The 12,626-nt window shown below is 71.1% G+C and overlaps 3 protein-coding genes and 1 non-coding gene across 6 annotated transcripts; 1 reads left to right on the top strand and 3 right to left on the bottom strand.

Moving 5' to 3' along the window:
* Window positions 1-2,929: 2,929 nt before the first annotated feature.
* Window positions 2,930-5,353, top strand: RARRES2 (retinoic acid receptor responder 2). The gene is made up of 5 exons (XM_021538990.3): window positions 2,930-3,180; window positions 4,106-4,207; window positions 4,835-4,939; window positions 5,007-5,120; window positions 5,211-5,353. The coding sequence occupies exons 1-4, from the start codon at window positions 2,980-2,982 to the stop codon at window positions 5,118-5,120; spliced, it is 522 nt and encodes a 173-aa protein (XP_021394665.2). The 5' UTR covers window positions 2,930-2,979; the 3' UTR covers window positions 5,211-5,353.
* A 188-nt stretch (window positions 5,354-5,541) lies between these two features.
* Window positions 5,542-9,023, bottom strand: LRRC61 (leucine rich repeat containing 61). 3 transcript variants are annotated; one of them, XM_077790058.1, is made up of 2 exons: window positions 8,987-9,023; window positions 5,542-8,295 (listed from the first exon to the last, which is right to left on the bottom strand). In XM_077790058.1, the coding sequence occupies exon 2, from the start codon at window positions 8,278-8,280 to the stop codon at window positions 7,444-7,446; it is 837 nt and encodes a 278-aa protein (XP_077646184.1). In that variant the 5' UTR covers window positions 8,281-8,295; window positions 8,987-9,023; the 3' UTR covers window positions 5,542-7,443. The 3 variants fall into 3 exon arrangements, with proteins under 3 accessions (XP_077646184.1, XP_077646186.1, XP_077646188.1); XM_077790060.1 differs by having other exon boundaries at window positions 5,542-8,312; window positions 8,987-9,009; XM_077790062.1 differs by lacking the exon at window positions 8,987-9,023 and adding an exon at window positions 8,426-8,544 and having other exon boundaries at window positions 5,542-8,214.
* An 868-nt stretch (window positions 9,024-9,891) lies between these two features.
* On the bottom strand, window positions 9,892-11,256 carry ZNF467 (zinc finger protein 467; the record flags this gene model as incomplete). The annotated part of the gene is made up of 2 exons (XM_077783302.1): window positions 9,892-10,533; window positions 10,582-11,256. Coding segments are annotated over 2 exons (1,317 nt in total), but the record flags the coding sequence as incomplete, so codon positions are not given.
* Window positions 11,257-11,492: 236 nt separating this feature from the next.
* LOC110475117 (uncharacterized) lies at window positions 11,493-12,620 on the bottom strand. Its single transcript, XR_013341587.1, has 4 exons — window positions 12,606-12,620; window positions 11,991-12,050; window positions 11,809-11,889; window positions 11,493-11,531 (listed from the first exon to the last, which is right to left on the bottom strand). It is a non-coding gene; the product is annotated as an uncharacterized LOC110475117 (transcript).
* Between the last annotated feature and the right edge of the window lie 6 nt (window positions 12,621-12,626).

Here is a 12,626-nt window from a genome sequence, read left to right as displayed (position 1 = left end):
GCTGGCGGAGCGGGGCAGCCCCGGAGCTCCCCCGGGATCCCCGCGTACCTGGGGCGCTCCCCCCGCCGACATCGCCGCCCCGGGCCGCTCCCGGCTCCCCGGGCGCTCCTTCCCCGCCGCTCCCCGGCTCTTCCCGGCCGCTGCCCGGCCTCGGCCTGGTCTCCTTCCGCCTCCGAGTCCCTCAAATGGCCGCGGCGGGTCCTGGGAGAGCGGGAGAGCCGCGATGTGAGCGGGAGGGGACCGGGCCGGGAGGGCAGCGGGACCGGGCCGGGAGCGGCTCCGGCGGCCTCGGACCCCCGTCCTCCCCCGCCTCCCCCCGGAATTTGGGGTGCGGAAGGCGCCGAGCGGGGCCGGATCCGGCTGGGAACGGCGAGAGCTGGGGAGCGCTGGGAGTTGTAGTTCGGATGGGGCTGGGATGGGATGGGATGGGATGGGATGGGATGGGATGGGATGGGATGGGATGGGATGGGATGGGATGGGATGGGATGGGATGGGATGGGATGGGATGGGATGGGATGGGATGGGATGGGATGGGGCTGTAGATGGGATGGGGTGGATTCGATGGGATGGATTTGATGGGATGGATTTGATGGGATGGATTTGATGGGATGGATTCCATGGGAGCGAGCGGGAGCAGGAAATCGCCCCGGCACGGCATCAGCCCGTCCAGCCGGGAACGGCCCCGGGTGTCGGGAACAGCCCCGGCAGTTGGGAAAAGCCCCAGAATTTGGGAATAGCCCCGCTAGCAGGGAATAGCCCGGGAATTCGGGAATAGCCCCACGAGCTGGGAATAGCCCCGGAATTTGGGAATAGCCCCAGAATTTGGGAATAGCCCCGGTACAGCAGCACCTGGAGAACCGGGAATAGACCCGGGAGTTGGGAACAGCCCCAGGAGCTGGGAATAGCCCCGGGAGCCGGGAATAACCCCAGGATTTGGGAATAGTCCCGGTACAGGAGCGCCTGGAGAACCGGGCATAACCCCGGGAGCCGAAAACAGCCCCAGGAGCTGGGAATAGCCCCGGGAGCCGGGAATAGCCCCAGGATTTGGGAATAGCCCCGGTACAACAGCACCTGGAGAACCGGGAATAGCCCCGGGAGCCAGGAACAGTCCTGGAGTTTGGAATAGCCCCGGGAGCCGGGAACAGCCCCGGCACAGCCCCGCCTTGGAGGTCAGGAATAGCCCTGGGGCTCGGGAGGAGCCCTGGCGTGGAATCACCTCATCAGCCGGGAACGGCCCCGGGAGCCGGGAACAGCCCCGGGGCCACCGGGCCGGGCTCCCCCGGCGCTCGGGGATCCCGGCGCTCGGGAGCCCGGCTGTCCCCGGTGCCGGCCGTGCCGCCCCGGGGGGTTCGCGGTGAGCCCCGTGCGCCCCAGCACCGGCTCCTGCGGAAGCCCCGGACCCGCCGCCGCCACGGGGGTTCCCCCCTGGAGACTCCGACAGTTCCTGAGACCCCCCGGTCCCCCGGTCCCCCCGGTCCCCCGGCCACGTGCCCGCGCCCCGGGACCCTCCCGGGGAAACTCACGGGCGGCCGCTGCCCGGGCTCGGTGACGTCACGCGCGCGGTGACGTCACGCGCGCGGTGACGTCACGCGCGCGGTGACGTCACGGTGTCAGCCCGGCCCCGTCCGGCCGCGCCCCGTTCCGGGTCGGGGGGCGGGGCCCGGGCAGCGCCCCCTGGCGGCGCCGCGGGACAGCGCAGGCGCGAGGGGGTGGGAGGGGCCGGAGAGACCCCGCCCACCCAGCGTCCCCCAGTGTGCCTTGGTGCCCCCAGTACAGCCCCAGTGTCCTCCAGTGTTCCCACAGTGCTCCCCAGTGTCCCCCCAGTACAGCCCCAGTGCCCCCCAGTGTTCCTTGGTGTCCCCCAGTACAGCCCCAGTGCCCCCCAGTGTTCCTTGGTGTCCCCCAGTACAGCCCCAGTGTCCCCCCAGTGTGCCTTGGTGTCCCCCAGTACAGCCCCAGTGCCCTCCAGTGTTCCTTGGTGTCCCCCAGTACAGCCCCAGTGTCCCACAGTGTCCCCCAATACAGCCCCAGTGTCCCCCAGTGTTCCCAGTGCTCCCCAGTGTTCCCACAGTGCTCCCCAGTGTCCCCCCAGTACAGCCCCAGTGTCCCCCCAGTACAGCCCCAGTGCCCCCCTATGTCCCCCAGTACATCCCCAGTGCCCCACCGTGTCCCCCCAGTGTCCCCCAGTACAGCCCCAGTGCTCCCCAGTGTCCCGCTCCGGAGCGCATCCCGGGGAGCAGAGGTGATTCCCGGCTGTTCCGGGGGACCGGAGCCGTTCCCGGGGACCGGAGCCGTTCCCGGGGACCGGAGCCATTCCCGGGGATCGGAGCCATTCCCGGGGACTGCAGCCCGTTCCCGGGGATCTGAGCCCATTCCCGGGGGTCTGAGCCCATTCCCGGGGATTGCAGCCCGTTCCCGGGGATCTGAGCCCATTCCCGGGCTGTTCCCGGGGATTGCAGCCCGTTCCCGGGGACAGGAGCCCATTCCCGGGCTGTTCCCGGAGGATTGCAGCCCGTTCCCGGGGATCTGAGCCCATTCCCGGGGATTGCAGCCCGTTCCCGAGGACAGGAGCCCATTCCCGGGCTGTTCCCGGGGAACTGCAGCCCGTTCCCGGGGGTCTGAGCCCATTCCCGGGGAACTGCAGCCCGTTCCCGGGGGTCTGAGCCCATTCCCGGAGGATTGCAGCCCGTTCCCGGGGATCTGAGCCCATTCCCGGGCTGTTCCCGGGGAACTGCAGCCCGTTCCCGGGCCCGGCGCCGTTCGGGCTGCAGGGAGCTCCCGGTGCAGGTCTGCATTCCCGCAGCCCGTGACGCCGTTCCCGGGGTCTCTCCCGATCCCACGCCGGCCCCTCCTCCCGCGCCCCGCGGGGTGGGGGGGTCACCCGCGGGGCCGTCCCGGGGGCGGATTTGGGGGCAGATCCCAGGAAATGGGCTCGTGCCAGCCCGCGGCCCGCGGATCCGTGAGGCCGCTCCCGGCGGGATGAGGCTCCCGGTGTCCCTGTGGCTGCCGCTGGCCCTGGCGGCGGCGGCGGCGGCGGCGGCGGCGGCGGCGGCGGCGGCGGCGGCGGGGCAGTCCCCGCTCCAGCGGCGCGTGGTGCGGGACGTGCTGGAATATTTCCACGGGCGCAGCAACGTGCATTTCCTCTTCAAGGAGCGGGAGGTGGACGGGGTCACCGAGCGGGTGAGGGACGGCATTCGGCACCGGGAGCCGCCGCTCGGGCTCCGGGATGGCCACGGGAACGGGGCTCGGGCAGGGGCTGCGGTCCCGGGAGCGTGCGGAGGAAGGGGAGCAGCACTGGGATTGGCGTCGGGATCTCGGATTTGGGGCTCCGATGGCCGCGAGAACAGCGAGGGGTCAGGGTGGGTGTCCCGGAGGGAGCAGGGGAGCGGCGGGATTCGGGATTGGGGTTCGGGGTTCAGGAGCCGGGATGACCATGGCACTGGGGAGGGTGTTGGGGTGTCCCCGAAGGAACAGAGAGAGGGCTGGGAGGGGATTGGGGTGTCCCAGAGGCAATGGGAGATGGACAGGATCGTCGAGCAGGTGTGTTGGGATTTGGGATTTGGGGTTCAGGACTGGGATGCGGGATGGCCACAGGGATGGGGAGGGGGTCGGGTGTCCCAAAGGGAAGCGGCGGGTGCTGGGGTGTCCCGGGGTGCTCTGGGACCGGCCCTGCTGGCCGGGCTGAGCTCGGTTATTCATTAACAGATCCGAGCTGATCCCGGTGCCCCCAGAGCCGGGTCCACCCCGGGGTGCCCCTGGAAATGTCCCGGTCTGGGAAGGGCCAGGACTCCAGGGACCCCACTTGGGGCCACGTGCCCGTCCTGGAGCCACCCTGGGGTCATTCCTGGCAGGGATTTACCTGAGGCTTTCCAGGATTCAGGATCCCTCCCAGAGTTCAGGGTCCCTCCTGGGATTTGGGGTTCCTATGGGAGTTTTGGGGTCCTTCTCAGGGGCTGGCATCCGTGGGGTTCAGGGTCTCCCCCAGGATTTGGGGTTGCTCTCAGGGTGCTTGGGTCACTCCTGGGGTTCGGGGTCTCACCGGGGGCTGCATTCCCTGGGAATCTGGGGTTTGGGGGTCACTCTGGAGGTTGGGATCCCTCCGCAGGAGGATCCTTCGGGGACGTTCGTGCAGCTCCGCCTGGGCCTGGCACAGACGAGCTGCCGCAAGCGAGCGCCGCAGCGGCACTGCCGGGTGCTGGAGAACCGGGTGAGGGGCTGGGCACAGGGCTGGGTGCCCCTCCTCCCCTGGGCACAGGGCTGGGTGCCCCTCCTCCCCTGGGCACAGTCTGGGCTGTCCCTCTTCCCCTGGGCACAGGGCTGGGTATCCCTCCTCCCCTGGGGCACATGGGGTGTCCCTCCTCCCCTGGGGCACGTGGGGGGTGTCCCTTTTCCCTTGGGGCAACATCCCAGGGTGTTCCCATCTCCCTTGGGCACATCCTGGAGTGTTGTCCCCTCCCTCAGGACACTTTCCAAGCTGTCCCTCTCCCTTGGGCCACATCCCCACTCCCTTGGGGCCTATCCTGGAGTGTCCCCTTTCCATTGGGGCACATCCTGGGGTGTCCCCCCTCCCTTGGGGCACATCCTGGGGTGTCCCCTCTCCCTTGGGGCACACCCTATTCCCTCTATAGGGCCTCATCCCTGAATGTCCCCCATCCCTTGGGCTGATCCCTGGGTGTCCCCTCTCCCTTGGGCCCCATCCCAGGGGTCCCTCAGCCCCCCACAGACCCCCCGTCCCCCCACCACGCTGCTGAGGGTGCCAGGGTGGGCAGAGGGGACGGCGGTCAGTGCCAGAGGGTCCCCGGGGCTCCCGGGGGTGACACACACCGTGTCCCAGAGGAAGCCCACCTGCCTGGCCTGCTACAAGTTCGACACCAGCGATGTCCCCAAGGTGCTGGACAAGTACCACAACTGCGGCCCCAGCCACCACCTGGCGGTCAAGGTGAGTGCCCCCGGTGTCCCCGTGTCCCCCAGCATCCCACCGGTGCCAGCCCCTGCTGTGCCCGCAGGAGATCCGGCAGCGGGACGAGGCCGAGTGCCGGGCGGTGGAGGAGGCCGGCAGAGGGGTGGACGCGCCCTACCTGCCCGGAATGTTCGCCTTCTCCCGGGGGCTGCCAGCCTAGGTGGGTACGGGACAGCCCTGGGGACAGCCCGGGGTGGGGACGGGGACACGGGGATGCCAGCACGGCCGCCGCTCCTCGTCCCCTTTGCAGGCGCCCCGGCACCGACGGACGCTGCCACGGCGCTCCCGGCCTGCCCCGCTTGCCACCCCCAGCCCCGTGGGACCACGGAGGGTCCCGGACGTGTCCCCCGCTCCCGCCTGGCCCCGCTGCCCAGTAAACAGCGCTGCCTCCGCTCTCACGGCTCTGATTCCCGCCCGCGCCAGCCCCTGCTGTCCCCAGGGATGGGGGACACGGTGGGGGGGTGGCTCCCTGTCACCACCGCCTGTGTCACCTCTTGTCCTTCCCCGGGTGGGGAAAGACAGGAACGCGACGGGCTGAGCAGTGCGAGACCCCTGAGGCCGCAGGACAGAGGGACACTGGCGGGTGGGACACGTTTAATGCACAGAGGGACACTGGAGGGTGGGACACATTTAAGGACAGAGGGACACTGGAGGGTGGGACACGTTTAATGCACAGTGCCACCACGGCCCTGTCCCCGTGATGTCCCAAAGCCGAGGCCGGGTCCCCACGGCTCCTCTGGTGCTCCCTGGGGATCCCACGCTGGGCTGGGCTGGCTCTGGGGGTACCCTGGCTGCAGTCTGGGGGTCCCACAGCTCAGAGCAGGAAGGAGACAGGCTTCTGGTGGCTCTGGGGGTCTCACGGTGACAGTGTGGGCTCTGGGGGCTTTCCTGGATCCATTTCTGGGCCGGCATGGCTAAGAGAATGAAGTTGGGCAGGGGTGGCACTGAGGGGCTCCTAGACCTGATTTTGGGGTCTCACAGTTCAGAAGATGAAGGAGCTGGACTTGAGATGGCTCTGGGGGTATCTCAGCCTTGGTTTTGTGGTCCCACAGGCTGTGGTGGCTCTGGGGGCTCTCCATTCTCCATTTTCAGGGTCCCGTGGCTCATATGACAGTGGCTTTGGGCTGTGGTGGCTCTGGACGTTCTCCATTCCCGGTTTTCAGGGTCCTGTAGCTCAGATGATGGTGGCTTTGGGCTGGGTGGCTCGGGGGTTCTCCATTCCACATTTTCAGGGTTCTGTAGCTCAGATGAGGGTGGCTTTGGGCTGGGTGGCTCTGGGGGCTCTCCATTCCCCATTTTCAGGGTCCCATGGCTCAGATGAGGGTGGCTTTGGGCTGGGTGGCTCTGGGGGTTCTCCATTCCCCATTTTCAGGGTCCTGTGGCTCAGATGAGGGTGGCTTTGGGCTGGGTGGCTCTGGGGACTCTCCATTCCCTGTTTTCAGGGTTCTGTGGCTCAGATGAGGGTGGCTTTGGGCTGGGTGGCTCTGGGGGTTCTCCATTCCCCATTTTCAGGGTCCCGTGGCTCAGATGAGGGTGGCTTTGGGCTGGGTGGCTCTGGGGGTTCTCCATTCCCCGTTTTCAGGGTTCTATGACTCAGATGAGGGTGGCTTTGGGCTGGGTGGCTCTGGGGGCTCTCCATTCCCTGTTTTCAGGGTCCTGTAGCTCAGATGAGGGTGGCTTTGGGCTGGGTGGCTCTGGGGGTTCTCCATTCCCGGTTTTCAGGGTCCCGTGGCTCAGATGACAGTGGCTTTGGGTGTGGTGGCTCTGGGGGCTCTCCATTCCCCATTTTCAGGGTTCTGTGGCTCAGATGAGGGTGGCTTTGGGCTGGGTGGCTCTGGGGGTTCTCCATTCCCCGTTTTCAGGGTTCTATGACTCAGATGAGGGTGGCTTTGGGCTGGGTGGCTCGGGGGGCTCTCCATTCCCCATTTTCAGGGTTCTGTAGCTCAGATGACAATGGCTTTGGGCTGGGTGGCTCTGGGGGCTCTCCATTCTCCATTTTCAGGGTCCCGTGGCTCATATGACAGTGGCTTTGGGTGTGGTGGCTCTGGGGGTTCTCCATTCCCCGTTTTCAGGGTTCTATGACTCAGATGAGGGTGGCTTTGGGCTGGGTGGCTCGGGGGGCTCTCCATTCCCGGTTTTCAGGGTCCCGTGGCTCAGATGACAGTGGCTTTGGGTGTGGTGGCTCTGGGGGCTCTCCATTCCCCATTTTCAGGGTCCTGTGGCTCAGATGAGGGTGGCTTTGGGCTGGGTGGCTCTGGGGACTCTCCATTCCCTGTTTTCAGGGTCCTGTGGCTCAGATGAGGGTGGCTTTGGGTGTGGTGGCTCTGGGGGTTCTCCATTCCCCGTTTTCAGGGTTCTATGACTCAGAGGAGGGTGGCTTTGGGCTGGGTGGCTCAGGGGGCTCTCCATTCCCATCTTTGGGGTGCCACAGCTCCGACACCGTGGGCTCCAGGCCGCGTCGCCTCCGGGGCCCGGCCGGTCGCTCAGAAGCCGAAGTCGCCGTGGTGGCGGCGGCCGAGCGCGCGCCGGGCCTGAGCGATGGAGTCGTCGGCGCGGCGGCCCAGCTCGCGGCACTCGCGCAGGGCCTGGCCCAGCTGCCGCGTGGCCTCCTCCAGCACGGCGCCGCGGCGCGCGGGCCGCGCCTCCCAGAAGCCGGCCCGCACCCAGGGCCGCGGCGGCTCGGCGGGCGCGGCGGGCGCCCCGTCGCCGTCCAGCGCGGCGTCCAGCTCGCCGCACAGGCGGAAGAGCTCGCTGCCGCGCCCGGCCACGCGCTGCCCGTCGATGGCCTTGAGGCCGGGCAGCATGGCGGCCAGCGCGGCGCGGTAGGCCGGCGCGGCGCACAGCGGGTTGCCCAGGTTGCCCAGCGGGTCCCGCAGGCGCAGGCTCTCCAGGTGCCGCAGGCCCCGCAGGCAGCGCAGCTGGCGCAGGCTGCGCAGGCGGTTCCCGGCCAGGTTGAGCCGGCGCAGGCTGAGGCAGCCCCGCAGCGGCTCCACGCTGGCCACGCGGTTCCCGGCCAGGTTGAGCACGGCCAGGGCGCGCAGCGCGGCCAGCGGCGCCAGCCCCGCGATGGCGTTGCCCGACAGGTCCAGCCACTCCAGGTTGGAGCAGTCGGCCAGGCAGCCCAGGTGGGCGATGCCGCGGCCCCGCAGCCGCAGCAGCAGGATGGACTCCAGCGAGAACTCGCCCGTCGTGGCCTTCAGCAGCGCCGGCGTCACCCGCACCCCGGAGCCTTCATCCTCCTCCTCCTCCGCCTCCTCCTCCTCCTCCTCCGATGGCTCCGACAGCTCCGGCTCCGGCGCCTCCTCCCCGCGCCCCTCCATCGCTGCGGGGAGGTCCTGGGGGGACGGAGGGGCTGGGGCGACAGCGGGGACACTGTGTGTGCGAGTGGGGCACGGGGACACGCGTGGGGCATGTGTCAGGGGGTGAGGAGCACGAGGAGACGTGGGGCACAGCTGGCGGTGTCACCTCCTCCTCCCCACGCCCCTCCATCCCGTGGGGGTCCCGAGCAGGGAGAGGGGCTGCGGGTGGCACCGGGGAGCGGCTCTGGATGGACACGCTGGCTGTGGGGCGGCCCGGGGTGCGGGGACACGTGTGGGACACATCTGGGTGGAACTGGGATGCACAAACACACGTGGGAAACATCTGGGGGCGTCTTGGGGGTCTGGGGACACGCGTAGGACCCGAAGGGCATCGCTGTGGTCAGGGGACACGCGGGGCTCATATCTGGGTGGAACCTGGGGTACAGGGACAGGTCCAGAGCCCATGGGGAGCCCCCACACCCCGACACCCCCCAGACCCACCGTGCTCCATCCCCCGGTGCCCCCAAGCCTCCCCAGAGCTCCCGGACCCAGCCCCCGACCTCACAGCCCCCCCGCTCCCTCCCCCGCTGCTCCCGGGCCCTTCTGCGGCCCTCCCGGTGCTCCCGTGACCCCCCCCGAGCCCCTCCATCCCACCCGCCCCGCGGCGCCCCCCAGGTCCCCCCAAATCCCCCAAATTCCCCAAATCCCCGCTCCCCCCCACTCTCACCGCACGGCAGCTCCCGGCGGCCCCGAGGCCCCGCCCCCGTTGCCATGGAAACGAGGCCCCGCCCCGTTGCCATGGGAACGAGGCCCCGCCCCCGTTGCCATGGGAACGAGGCCCTGCCCCCGTTGTCATGGGAACGAGGCCCCGCCCCCGTTGCCATGGGAACGAGGCCCCGCCCCCGTTGCCATGGGAACGAGGCCCCGCCCCGTTGACATGGGGATCAGGCCACGCTCATCAGGAGGCCACGCCCCCCGCGCCCCGGCCCGCGATTCCCGGGAAATTCCATAAAAAACGGCTTTATTGGCACTTCCCGCACTGCCGCTGCCCCTGCCCACGCCCCTCGTGTCCCTCACCGGCGGCTTTCCGGCGCCACCGGCCACAGCCGCCCGGGATCCTGTGGGATCCCCCCGCCGGAGCCCCCCGGCACATCCCGGCGCTCAGGATGTGGCACCAGCGCATCCTGGCACCTTCCGGCACATCCCGGTGCTCAGGATGTGGCACCAGCGCATCCTGGCACCTTCCGGCACATCCCGGCGCTCAGGATGTGGCACCAGCGCATCCTGGCACCTTCCGGCACATCCCGGTGCTCAGGATGTGGCACCAGCGCATCCTGGCACCTTCCGGCACATCCCAGGGCTCAGGGGTCACCACCGGCGCCGCTGCGGGCACGGGCACAGCCCGGCACAGCCCGGCACAGGCTGCCAGCGACGCAGCACTGGCAGCCACTGGGGAAGCCGGCACTTCCCAGTGCTCAGGATGTGCCACCGGGTCCCCCGGCACATCCCAGCGCCGGGACTCGCCACCGGCAGCCATCAGTGTCCGTGGCACCTCCCAGGAGCACATCCTGACACCGCAGTGCCAAGGATTCACCATCGGCACCCACCAGAGCCCCTGGCACCGCCGGGCGTTCAGGGGCAGAGGGTGGGGGGCTCTGGCCAGCTCAGCTGGGCCCCGGCGATGCCGGTGCCACCGGCAGCGGTGGCCGTGCCCATCCCCGCACCGGTGGTGGCGGTGCCCGTCCCCGTGCCCATCCCGGCGCCGGTGGCGTGGGTGCGCTCGTGGCGCTCCAGGTGAGTTTTGCGGGTGAAGCCGCGGCCGCAGCGGGGGCAGCGGTGGGGCCGCAGCCCCGTGTGCACGGCCTGGTGCCGGGCCAGGTTGGTTTTGGAGCTGAAGCGGCGGCCGCAGCGGGCGCAGGCGTGGGGCCGGGTGCCCGAGTGCACCAGCAGGTGCCGCGCCAGGTGCGCCTTGCGCCCGAATCCGCGCCCGCACTGGGGGCAGGCGAAGGGACGCTGGGCAGGTGGCACCTGCGGGGGATCCTGCGGGTCCTGGGCACAGCCCCGGCCGCTTTTGGCACCCGGCGCCCGTGGCTGCTGCTGGTGGTCCTGGGCACCGGGCGCTTGCGGGGGCTGCGGGAGGGGCGGGGGGTCCTGGGCGCAGCCGAGGGCGCAGTTGGCACCGGGCACCTGTGACAGGAGCTGGGGGTCCTGCATGAAGGGGGGCTCGGCCGTGGGCAGCTCCGAGGGGTGCTGGGGGTCCTGGGCTGGGGGCTCCTGCGGGGGCTGCAGGGGGTGCCGGGGGTCCCGGGCACAGCCGAGGGCTCGGTTCTCCGGGTGCCGCCAGGGGTGCGGCGACGCGTTCGGCTTCCAGGCGCGGCTGGTGCCGCACTGGGGGCAGATGAGCAGCAGCTCCTCGGCCGGGCCCTCCCCGCCCGCGTCCCGGCGCTCCTCCGCGTGTCCGTTCCCGGCTCCGGGCGCCGCTCCCGCGGGCGGCCCCGGCGGCGACGCCGGGCTCTGCTTCCAGGCGAGGCCGATCTCGCAGGCCGGGCAGGGCGGCGGCCGCTCCTCGGCGGGGCCGGCCCCGCGCCCGTCCCCGGCGCGGAGTCCGTGGGCGGGCGCGGGGTCCCCGTGCAGGCGCAGGTGCCGCAGGAGGTGCTGGCGGTGGGCGAAGCGGCGGGCGCAGCGCGGGCAGGGGTGCGGGCGCTCGCCGGTGTGCGTGCGCAGGTGCCGGTCCAGGTGGGTTTTCTTGCGGAAGCGGCGGGCGCAGCGCGGGCAGGGGTAGGGCCGCTCGCCCGTGTGCGTGCGCAGGTGGGAGCGCAGGTGGATGCGCTGCCGGAAGCGGCGGCCGCAGTGCGGGCAGGGGAAGGGCCGCTCGCCCGTGTGCACCCGCAGGTGCCGCGTCAGGTGCGCCTTCTTCCCGAAGGCCTTCCCGCACTGCGGGCAGCAGAAGGGCCGCGGGCCGGGCTGCGGGCAGCGCCCGCGCCCCGCGGCGCCGGGGCTCGTCCCCTCGCCCGCGCCGAGCCCCAAACCGAGCCCGAGCCCGTCCGGGCACGGCCCCGGCTCCCAGGCCGGCAGCAGCCCGTATGCCAGCTCCTCCGGGCACGGCTCCTCCGCCTTGCAGGCGCCGGCGCGCCCCGGCGTCCCGGCGGGGTCCGGGGGGAAGGCGCCGGGCGGCGGCCGCGCGCCCAGCGGGGCCCCGGCCCCGACTGCGGCCGCCCAGGCCTCGGCCTCGTCCTCCTCCTCCACCTTCACCTTCCGCACCAGCCACGGCCCTGCGGGGACACGGGAGGGGACGTGCCAACGCTGGCATGGCCCGGCACGGCCCCGCGACGCGGGAGCTGTCACCCGAGGACACGGAGCCGCCGCTGGCACCGGACTCGGTGACCCTCGAGGCCAACGGCACCGGGGACGTGCCGACCGTCGCCGCAAGGACCTGGCACGGTCGCTGGCCCTGGGGACACGGTGACCGTCCCCCAGGGACGCGGCGCTGCCACCAGGCCCGGGCCAGGGTGGCTGTGACCCCACGGTCCCCAGAGACGTCCGGCTCACCTGAGTCGTGCAGCTCTGGGTCCCCTGGATCATCCGCGCCGTCCTCGGGGGTCACCTCCGCCTTGGGGACCACCAGCCACGCTGGGGGACAAAGAGGCACAGACAGGTCCCTCCCCGGCTCGGGGGTGGCCCCATCACCCCGGCACCCCACCCGAGCCCCCCCAGAATCCCCCAGGCCCCACCTGAGCCGGTGCATCCCGGTGCTTCCATCTCCTCCGGCTCCGTCCTGGCCACGGGGGGACCTGCGGTGGGGGGGCACGGCGTGAGCCCCCCAGACCCGAGCGGGAGACCCCCGGCACGCCGGGGGCTTCGGGACCCCCGGGACCCCGGGCACGTAGCCAGGGCACGGCGGGGGCAGACGCTCTCCTGCTTGGTGGGTCCGGGGGGGTCTGCAGGGCTTCAGGGGGGTTCGGGGGGATTCAGGGGGGTCAGGCGGGGTTCGCAGGGATCCGGAGAAGTCCCGTGGCATTTCGCGGGGCTCTGGGGGGGCCCGCGGGGTTCCCGTGGAGTGGCGTCCCCGTCCCTGTCCCCCGGGAGCTCACGGCCACGCCACCCCCGCTCTCCGTGCCCCCCGGACCCCCCCGTACCCCCACCCGAGCCCTCTTTGCCCCCTCGGTCCCCCTCGGTCCCCCCACCCGCCGTTTTTGTTCCCCCGCGTCCCCTCCGCGCCCCCTTCCCGTCCTCGCCCTCCCATCCTGCCCCTCCCCGCCGGACCCCCGCCCTTCCTGCGCCTCCCGAGCGCGGCCCCGGCCGCGATCCCGGCCGCGATCCCGCTCCGGTCTCGGTGCCGCCCGTACCCGTGGCCTCCGGGCCGCCCT

Source organism: Lonchura striata, chromosome 1 (assembly GCF_046129695.1).
Source record: "Lonchura striata isolate bLonStr1 chromosome 1, bLonStr1.mat, whole genome shotgun sequence".
In the NCBI taxonomy this organism is placed as follows: Eukaryota; Metazoa; Chordata; class Aves; order Passeriformes; family Estrildidae; genus Lonchura; species Lonchura striata.
This window is presented reverse-complemented; position numbering and strand designations above follow the sequence as displayed.

What these genes read in the sequence shown, in the direction of transcription:
- LRRC61 (XM_077790058.1), bottom strand. Translation starts at nt 8,280, where the DNA reads ATGGAGGGGCGCGGGGAGGAGGCGCCGGAGCCGGAGCTGTCGGAGCCA.
- RARRES2 (XM_021538990.3), top strand. Translation starts at nt 2,980, where the DNA reads ATGAGGCTCCCGGTGTCCCTGTGGCTGCCGCTGGCCCTGGCGGCGGCG. An exon ending in TGGACGGGGTCACCGAGCGG is followed by an intron (nt 3,181 to 4,105) that starts GTGAGGGACGGC and finishes ATCCCTCCGCAG; the next exon opens with GAGGATCCTTCGGGGACGTT. An exon ending in GCCACCACCTGGCGGTCAAG is followed by an intron (nt 4,940 to 5,006) that starts GTGAGTGCCCCC and finishes CTGTGCCCGCAG; the next exon opens with GAGATCCGGCAGCGGGACGA.